This window comes from Drosophila hydei, unplaced genomic scaffold, assembly GCF_003285905.1.
Source record: "Drosophila hydei strain 15085-1641.00,03,60 unplaced genomic scaffold, DhydRS2 tig00008122-arrow-pilon, whole genome shotgun sequence".
NCBI classification, from domain to species: Eukaryota; Metazoa; Arthropoda; class Insecta; order Diptera; family Drosophilidae; genus Drosophila; species Drosophila hydei.
The window spans coordinates 4,980,415-4,989,258 of NW_022045833.1; the positions used below are offsets into that span (position 1 = coordinate 4,980,415).

The 8,844-nt window shown below is 44.1% G+C and overlaps 4 protein-coding genes across 5 annotated transcripts; 1 reads left to right on the forward strand and 3 right to left on the reverse strand.

The window, feature by feature from the left end:
- Positions 1 to 1,094: 1,094 nt before the first annotated feature.
- Positions 1,095 to 2,807, reverse strand: LOC111593802 (neuralized-like protein 2). Of its 2 annotated transcripts, XR_002751069.2 has the most exons (5): positions 2,457 to 2,807; positions 2,083 to 2,335; positions 1,724 to 2,026; positions 1,446 to 1,658; positions 1,095 to 1,390 (listed from the first exon to the last, which is right to left on the reverse strand). XR_002751069.2 is itself a non-coding variant. In XM_023306828.2 (4 exons), exons 1-4 carry the CDS (start codon positions 2,715 to 2,717, stop codon positions 1,543 to 1,545), a joined length of 933 nt encoding a protein of 310 aa, XP_023162596.1. In that variant the 5' UTR covers positions 2,718 to 2,807; the 3' UTR covers positions 1,095 to 1,542. The 2 variants fall into 2 exon arrangements, 1 of the variants encoding a protein (XP_023162596.1); XM_023306828.2 differs by having other exon boundaries at positions 1,095 to 1,658.
- Positions 2,808 to 2,832: 25 nt separating this feature from the next.
- On the forward strand, positions 2,833 to 3,395 carry LOC111593803. The gene is made up of 2 exons (XM_023306829.2): positions 2,833 to 2,915; positions 2,977 to 3,395. The coding sequence occupies exon 2, from the start codon at positions 2,977 to 2,979 to the stop codon at positions 3,337 to 3,339; it is 363 nt and encodes a 120-aa protein (XP_023162597.2). The 5' UTR covers positions 2,833 to 2,915; the 3' UTR covers positions 3,340 to 3,395.
- A 38-nt stretch (positions 3,396 to 3,433) lies between these two features.
- On the reverse strand, positions 3,434 to 4,710 carry LOC111593951 (suppressor APC domain-containing protein 2). Its single transcript, XM_030225102.1, has 3 exons — positions 4,415 to 4,710; positions 3,814 to 4,336; positions 3,434 to 3,754 (listed from the first exon to the last, which is right to left on the reverse strand). The coding sequence occupies exons 1-3, from the start codon at positions 4,708 to 4,710 to the stop codon at positions 3,434 to 3,436; spliced, it is 1,140 nt and encodes a 379-aa protein (XP_030080962.1).
- An 886-nt stretch (positions 4,711 to 5,596) lies between these two features.
- Positions 5,597 to 8,307, reverse strand: LOC111593801. The gene is made up of 4 exons (XM_023306827.2): positions 8,287 to 8,307; positions 6,688 to 6,983; positions 6,320 to 6,628; positions 5,597 to 6,249 (listed from the first exon to the last, which is right to left on the reverse strand). The coding sequence occupies exons 1-4, from the start codon at positions 8,305 to 8,307 to the stop codon at positions 5,613 to 5,615; spliced, it is 1,263 nt and encodes a 420-aa protein (XP_023162595.2). The 3' UTR covers positions 5,597 to 5,612.
- Positions 8,308 to 8,844: the final 537 nt, after the last annotated feature.

Sequence of the window (8,844 nt, forward strand, 5' to 3'; positions counted from 1 at the left end):
AGTGATTATTGAAACTAATCAGAATAATTAAAAATTAATTGCATACTCTTATGCTTGCAATACAATCGAAAAAGTAGTGCATACTTTTGGGCTCGCGAAACTATTGACTACAATGCATATTTCAAAAAATGAATTTTTAAATGTGAATATTTCGAATAAAGACAGTCCGATTTTGGAGTATTATACCTTTTCGTACTCGGAAGAACGACGATTTTCGATTGGCATTCAAAAAGTTTACTTTTGAGACATGACCATTTTCGACAAAAAACGTGATGGTTAGCTCATGTTTTTTGCCAAAAATTCGACTTGTTCTGAGTTAAATTTTTTTGATTGGGGTCGATTTTACAAAGTTCCACGTTTTCAGAAATGTGAACATTTCCACAATTGCACTTCAATTAGCCGAGATATAACAGTGAAAACCTTTCAAAATTGACTTTTAAGACAGCAACTTTCGACCAAAAATGTTTTACTGCCAAAAATTCGACTTGTTCTGAGTTCAATTTTTTTTATTGGATTTTGATTGATTCTACAAAGTTCCACGATTTCAGAAATGTGAACATTTCCAAAATCGCATTTCCATTACCCGAGATATAGCAGTGTGAAAACCTCCCAAACTGGCCAAAGCCCAATAAAGTAAAGTGTTTATTGTTTATTTTTTTTTTATTAATACACATACAATTAAATCCTATTATATTATGTCTTTATTACATACAATGCACATACACTTTTATCCCTTATTATATTACGTCGTATTACATAGAATTTACATACTACAATATTGTAATTATATCTTATATTACATTTAGCAACAATATTCTTAAAGGTACAATAACGGAAACGGAAATCGCCCTGGGATAGACCGAAACGGCATTAAAGGCAGATCGGTGCATGGGTTATCTCTTCATGTTTTGGGGAGTAGGTTTTTGGAAATTCAAGGGTTCGTCTTTTACTTTTTCCTTTTTTTGTCTTTTTTCTTTAAAGCAAAGCGCGCTTTGTACATATTTAGAGGTATGTACGCATCCACTAGTGAAGGGGAAGGGTCATGGTTACGGGGCAAGGGAGAGGTCCTTTAACATTGAGTAAAATTCATGTGATGCTTTTAAACATAATCTACATATATAAAATATAAATATAAAAAACTGGTATCACGAAACCAAAGTATTATAAGCTATATCTACAGAATGAAGAATACAAAATTGCTTGAAATATCCACCATCGACCCCGTCGACCAGAAGCAGCTGGGGATGGAGATAATGATGGAGAGTAACAGCAACTAGTTCGTCTCCCCAAACAAGAACCACCTTTTTGTAGGGCGCGGGCAAGCAACGACAAAGGCGCCACCGGCGCTTGTGAGGAATGAAAAGTCAATGAACGACAGCACTTCAACTGCCTACAATAGGCGTATAAAATATATATAAATGGGTAAACAGGCTATCACGACGCACGCTGATGCACAACAGTACAGAACAACAGCACACACTCTATTACATAGTGTGTGTGTGTGTTATTTTTTATGTGAGTGTGTGCGCTTTGTCTCAGTTCCTAATCTCGACGCAATAAGAAACGTTTAATGCTCTCTGGCAGTGGCAGCCGCGCAATGGCGCCGGTTGCGATGTGCTCCAGTATAACATTGCGACAAGCACTTTGCAAAGACAGTACTAAAAAAGGAAAGTAATAGTTTTAATTGAACAAATCTAATTGTAAAAAAAATCTGATTACTCACTGCCTTCCAATTGTATGATGCGTATTTGCTTTGTTGTGCCATACACATCAATGACAACATATAAAGGTGAACTATTTAATGGTATTTCCTTTGAAACTGGACCCTTATCCACACCATTAATAATGAAGTGCAATTCGCCTTTGGATGCATCGGTCTCTGTGGGCACGTACATGATGCCAATGCGTGAGCCTCTATCAGTGAGCAGTATATCCGAGTTTCCATTGTCCATAGAGGGACGCAACAGTCTCTTGGGCAGCAAACCACGCGGCGTACGCACATGCGTTGCATCGCCAAGTAGATTACCTAAGGTATAAAGCAATTAATGATCTAGGTCAGTTTATGAGCTCACTTCTACTCACGCTGAGGCGGCTCATTGGATATGAGTTCGACATTTTCACCGGCTTGCTCTTGACGTTGATTTATCTCAAATTTTGAGATCGGATATATCCAACTGTTCCCCAAATTGGCCAAGTCGGGCAGCGCAAAGTGCGGCAATCCTTCGCTTCGCATGCCAATCACGTTTGGTGTCAGCTCCGTCAGGCCCAAACGCATGTGACCTGACCATCCACGTTCAATTTTTTCAATCTCTACTAGAAATATTTCACCGGGCGCCTAAAAAGAGGTGCATGAAATTAATCAATTAACATTCACGGTTTGATACATTTGCACACACATACACTCACGCACACATATATACATCCCATATAGATACATAGAGATTAACGATGCTTACCAGCGGACGCTCGGAGAAGGTGAGTGCATCGGCGAAGCTAGTGCGACGAAAGGCGACTGTTGCATCGTCATCTAAGCGTATATTGGAGCCATGGTATGGATGAAACCGAAAGAGCTGACGTTCCCACACACCAGCACCAGTTGTTGCCATTTTTGCATCGTTTACATTTGCTGCGGCATCGATTTGTTCTCGGTCAGCCTCGTTGTTGCCGGCAAAGTCGGCTAGATGCGGCGCCTGGTGGTTGTCATCAACGGCATCCATATTTTAAAGTATTGTTTATTTCTACCATATGTATTTTTTATTTGTGTAAATTTTAAGTTGATCAGAAAGTGACATGCGGCAAGTGTTGAGTAACGTAAAGCCAGCTACTATTTTTTCCTGTGTTGGTAAACTCACATTTTAACTTTGACGTAACAGCGAACAGCTGATTGCAGCGGTAGGCAACGAGCGAAAAATAAGGTAAATTAAAATTAAATTCTAAATATTGAAAGAAATTGTAATTAAAAATATTTAATTACAGATGCGTATACCAGGAGCACTCTATGCGGCACGCGGGCGTGCGCCACAAAACGAAAAGGAAGTGCCATTTCAGGAGGTTTTGCCACTGCGACTAAAGAACACAGTCAGTGGAAAGGCCGACTCTGGTTCCGATGTAGCATGTCTGCAAGAAATGGGTGTGCTGTTTGCCTGCCTCAAGGATAATGAGTTCGTGGAGAAGTATTGCCACAAGGAGATCAGTCAGTTTCAGAATTGCTACAAATTCTATATGGATCGCAAATTTGAGGCGAAAAAGACAGTCAACCAAGGCATTGTGCAACCCGGCAGCAATCTAAACTACAGACAGCTGAATAAATACATGAGGCGCTTTCCCAATCCACAATAGTTCTTCAATAGTGCCCAATGATTTGTTAAGCATTTTAATATATATGCAAATTATTTACAAAGTCTTTTTATTTTTTTGCTATTCATAATCTGTTTCAGTAGACAACGTCCGCATCTCCCAGACCCGCAGAGGATTGACTCACAGGTGAAGGTTGACTCAGCACGAAGCTCGAAATATTTCGCAAATTGTGAAATTGTGTGTGCTGCTGTTGCTGTTCGTAGATCTCCGCATCATTGGAGGCATACGACTTGCAATTGAAATGCTGCAGTGACTTGCGCGGCAAAGCAAGATTAATGTGCAATGGAAAGCCACCATGCTCCCAAGTGTCTGTCAACAGGGACAAGCTGCGATTAGCTTCCAGTACGCGAGCACGCTGATAATTAAGTCTCTCCTGCTGCAGCTCAGACCACTGCTCCTGTAAAGCAAACAAGTCTTCTGTATAGATCTCTACAAGTACTCCGTTATGCTACTTACAAATCGTGTACCTAAACGGCCAAAGTACTTAATCTGTTCCTGCACATTGAGCACCTGCTGCATATAGAAATCGCGCGCCTTTTCCACGCCATCCAGGCCAAAGAGCAGCAACTCTCGCTGCTCTTCCAGATGTTTCAGTCGCTTTAGCATATTATAGTCAATGCCATGCTGCAAGGTGTGCCTGCGCGACTCTCGTCGCTTGTTATTGGATTTCTTGGGGGGCTGCGCCAATGTTAAAGCACCCATCGTGTAGTCCGTTGCCGAGGTGGAGGAGGAACCACCATCGGCCGAGCCACGATGTTCGAATTGCTCGCGTGCAGTCTTCAAACTTTTCTGTTCGCTGTGCATGAGACTCAGCTGCCAGTTCTGTAGCGCATTGCGTATGTCAGCCTTGGCTAATGGAGCAGCTACTGCAGATTGACGCGGTGGCTTTGGCGGTGGTGCGGGCGTACTATAATCCACTTCATGTTCTAGCTCGGGACTGAGCTGTGAGCGTGGATGTATCTTGGCCATGGGCGCATTGCTGTCCAGCCCCAGACCGAGCAGCTGCGGCGCCGATGGCGGACGCGGCGGCTTGGTTATCTTATCTTGGATTTGTAACTGCTGTAGATGTTGCGTCTGTTGCTGCTGGTTGCGCAGCAGGCACAGCTTCAGTCCTGCACAGAACCGTTCGAAGGTTAACAGGCCGCTTGGCGGTGTAACGCGCCGCAAGGAATCCAGCACACCTTGAGGCAGACCCTTTGAGCCATCGTCCTGCCAGCCCTTCTCAATGTCCGCAAAGCATACATAGCCGCTCTGCTTGTCATCCAGAATGTCGAACAGCTTTTTCATGGAAAGCACAAACTGCTTGGGCAGCGCGTCCAGCGAACTTAAGCTGCCGCTCTTGTTGGATAGCATCTTCTAAATTAGAAATTAGTAACAAAAAATAAATAAAAATAAAAACAAAAAATGGAAAGCGTGCATAAATAATAAGCATATATCACAGATTTCGCCCACACTATTTGCGCTCAATGCATATTTATGAATAATCATAACGAAAGACTTGGGCAACGAACTAAGACAAAGATGCGAAAGAGCGGCACATTCGAAGCTTTGTTTATATACAAACATTTAAACAATTTGTGGCTAAGTAACTCACTTGCTGGCTGCTGGTTGCTGATTGCGGAAACTGGAAATGCGATTCTGTGGCAGCCTCTTGAGGCCGTTCGTCAAGGCTTTGTTTGGCTTGCACAATTTGACTTTACTTGAAATCTTTTTTCTTTTATTTTGCAGCTATGTAATGCAGCTAGAGGAGCGGGTAACACATCCAAACCCAACCAACTGGTTGGGCAGACTGCAAAGCCGCGCTAACCAAAGCGCACGCATGCGCAACTGGTTGAGTGGCTGGCGGGACAGGTTTTCAATTTTAGTTTAGGGAAACACACACACACACACACACACTCTCTCTCTCAAGCTACATCAATACCAACAGCAGAACGCGTGCCATGGGCTAGCTGTAGCTATAGCTGTATCCCCCCTGGAGCAGAAAAATCACAGTGGTACAATTATAGCAGAAATATTTATTAGTAGAAATTCAATGCGTATTCAGTCAAGGATAGCTAATTGCTTACTTAAGCACACACACACATATAATTGTATACATATATATGTGTATATGTATGCATGTATGTCATGTATATTCATGTATTTACTTGCAAGAAATGCAAACTCTGCGCAGTCCACATGGTTGGATCGCTAGAATGAGCATTTCATGCCACACGCTCTAAATGCTAAATGTGTGTTCGGCTTATTCTAGTTGTCTACAAATCGGCGACGGACTTTCGGCGCACGTATTTGGCGAAATAGTCGGGACGCCAGCATTTGCAGGAGCCGGGTATCAAGAACCAATCGTAGTAGAGCCGCACCTGGAAGCAGCCCAGCTCATCGTGTCCATCGCAGTGCGCATCGGCTGGAGCACTTTGGGCACCTGCACCCTGGACACCTGTGCTGCCATCGGAGGCATTGGCCACGCCGGCACGCTTCTGCAGATACTGCTGATAGGCCTGGAAATCCTGCACAGATGGAGCTGGCGTCGTTGTGCTGCTACTTGGCACCGTATCCTCGGCATTGGGATAGAAAATCTCAGCGACCAGCAGACTGACCCAGCGTGGCGAAGACAAACAGCCGCCATCCAGATAGTGGCAGCGTGCCTGAATGCAGCGCGTCACCTCCACAGTCTGCGTGAAGTAACCTTCATAGGGTATCTGAACCACATAGCGCCAGGCGCCTTGATAGTTCTTGGCAAAGACGGGCGTGGCATACTCCACCTTGGCGGGGCAGGGTGTAGGCGGTCCCTCATAGCGTATGGGCCCCACTTCCTCGCGACGCTCCGCCGTCTGCGCAGCGGACACAGCGGGGCTGGTGTCGCCCTGAATGGCGCGATACAACGTGCAGAAGCTGTAAATGAAATCAAGAATCGGATGTGATGAACTATGTATAACTTGAAGGTTCCAGCAAGTGAACTTACACTCCACCTCCATCGCAGAATTTACGTGGCTTACGTTCCTCAACGGCGCGTCGTTGCTCGTGCAGCTTCTTCTGCTGCTGATCTTCCTCGTCCAGAGCGGGATCAAAGTAGCTGTACTCATTGGACACCACGCCATCCGGCAAGCTGCGTGTGACGCGTGTGGCATAATGCCGATCGATATTGTTATTGTCCAGCTGATCCACCGGCTCATCGCGTATAATCTGTGTTACCTTGGGCAGTGTATCGTCCGCCTTAAGCACGGGCAACGTCTTGGACAGAAACTTCAGTGTCTGATTGCGTATCAGTTCGCTGAGAGAAGGCAACAGTTGAAGGTACATGTAAATGGGTAAGGCTAAGCTTTCACTTACAAGGGATATGGTTCCCCAAGGACATTCTGACCCAACGGATTCTTGGGTATTTGTCCCTTATTCAAATCGCCGCAAATGTTGTGTACAGACACCGCCGACTTCTTGCCGGTGGCCACATCCTTGCAATCCGCATTGATGAACGTGTACGGCGGTGGACGCACTCGTGGCGGCACAGCATTCGGAGACTCAACAAATGCATAATAACCCTCTGGCGGCTCCTCGCCGTAATCTGTTTGCGATTGCGAGGCAGACTGCGCTGTCGACAGCTGAGCGAGCAGCAAAAAGCTGAGTATTTTCTAAAGATGAAACAAGTTTAGACACATAAATGTGTTATTTATATCTTTTTTATGTTCAGAAAGAACGCGACAGCATAAATCAAATTAATTGCTATTTGAATGGCTGGCATTGTGGCATTGGTCATGGCCCCTGGCTCCATACTCCGCAATGCCCCAATGGGCACAAAGACGCGCTCTCAGCCAACGTTTGGCGAAAGCGCGAAAGTTGTTCGCCAGCATCAAAATAAACAAACTCAAACAACAACAACAACAACGAATGGCACTGACCAAGAGTGTGACTTTTGCATCTTAATCTCATTGTGGGGGTACTTGAGGAAAAAACTTTCCCTGAAATTCTGTCAGCTTCTTTATTTTCCTCTTCTTTCTCGTCTCATTTTGAATGAAATCAAAAGTTTCAGAATGTCTCAAGCTTTTCGGGTCAAGAAGGTGACTTTGTTTTTCCCTCACATTTTGGTATAACTGGGCCAACACTTTGGGAATCTTAACGAAACCCAACAGTGCGCAACAACTTCGTATGGGATGCGGGTGTTCAGCTCTTTTGTGCTTTGCATCTCGTTCGTGACATGATTCACAGCCACACAATTCGGCATTCCGAAAGAGCGAAAATTGGGTCAGCCACGGTCGGCTGTTGATTTTGTATTCTTTTTTTTGTTTTTGTTTATTCTAATGAGCAATGCGTTGTCATTGCCGTTGTCGTTTGTGGCTGTCTTTCCGATATCCATCTCGTTATGCGTAGAACTAGTTTGATTCGGTTTTTGTTTTGGGGATTGGAATTGGGATTGTGTGCCCTTTTGGTCTACCAAACAGCAGCATTTTCTTTTACTGCCACCTAATTGCAACTTGAGTATTGACCGCATTTATAGGCAGAAATAACTGCAACTGCCGCTGTAGCTGTAACTGACAGAAACTTTGCTGGCAAGCTAATGACTATATTTAAAGCTGACTAAATACAAAGCACCGCTGTTCAACGGGGCCAGAATTTGTCGCTAGTTTGAGTGTCTGTGTGCGTGCTATTAAATTGTTCTAAATACGTTGTAGGTAACGGGAAAGTTGCTCTACGCCAGGCTTAAATAACAGCCAACAGGCAGTCGATGCGTGCGTGTGTGTGTGTGTGTAGCTCAGGTCGATTGGCCCATCACTTTAATTCATTAGCATGTCTATATAAAAGCAGTCAACTGCTCCAGAATTTATGCTAACAGTAAATGCCAGAACGCAGTGCAAAACAAAAGACTTAGGCAACAAACTTGATTTTGAGCATACATTTTAATAACATTGCCGTAGCCGCAACCGCAGCCGCACTTACCACCAGTAAACGATAATCCATGTTGGCCAACTTTAATAGCCTTTTATTTAGTTGCCCAGCAAAACGAGACACACAAGAATTTTCCTTTTTGTTGTTCACCTTTCCAACTTTGGCGTGTTGCGCTTCACAGAACTCGACGCGGCAAGTGCAACAACTGAACTGAGCCTCTGAATGCGCAACCAGCAGACATTGAACCTCTGCTTTTGAACTTGGCCACCAGCTAGCCAATAAGAGAGAGTTTAGAGAGTCGTCTCGGCTAGCCACAGAAAGTGGTAAAGAAAGCTTTGGCTGAGTGTTCTGCAGCAGCAACTCAACGACAACTTTCGAGAGAGTCATACAAGTGACGTACAGCAAGAGCTGTGGTATGCTTTTAGGAGGATGTGGCACGTGCGTGTAGTTCATTTACAGGCGGCTGATATAAAGTAACACAAGGTACTGCAAGTATTAATAAGAAGTTTGAAGTTGTAAATTCAATATAGCATCTTCCTTTATCCCTTCATAAAAATATATAACTTCACTGATTTTATATCCAACAATTTCACGTTTATTCATGAATAC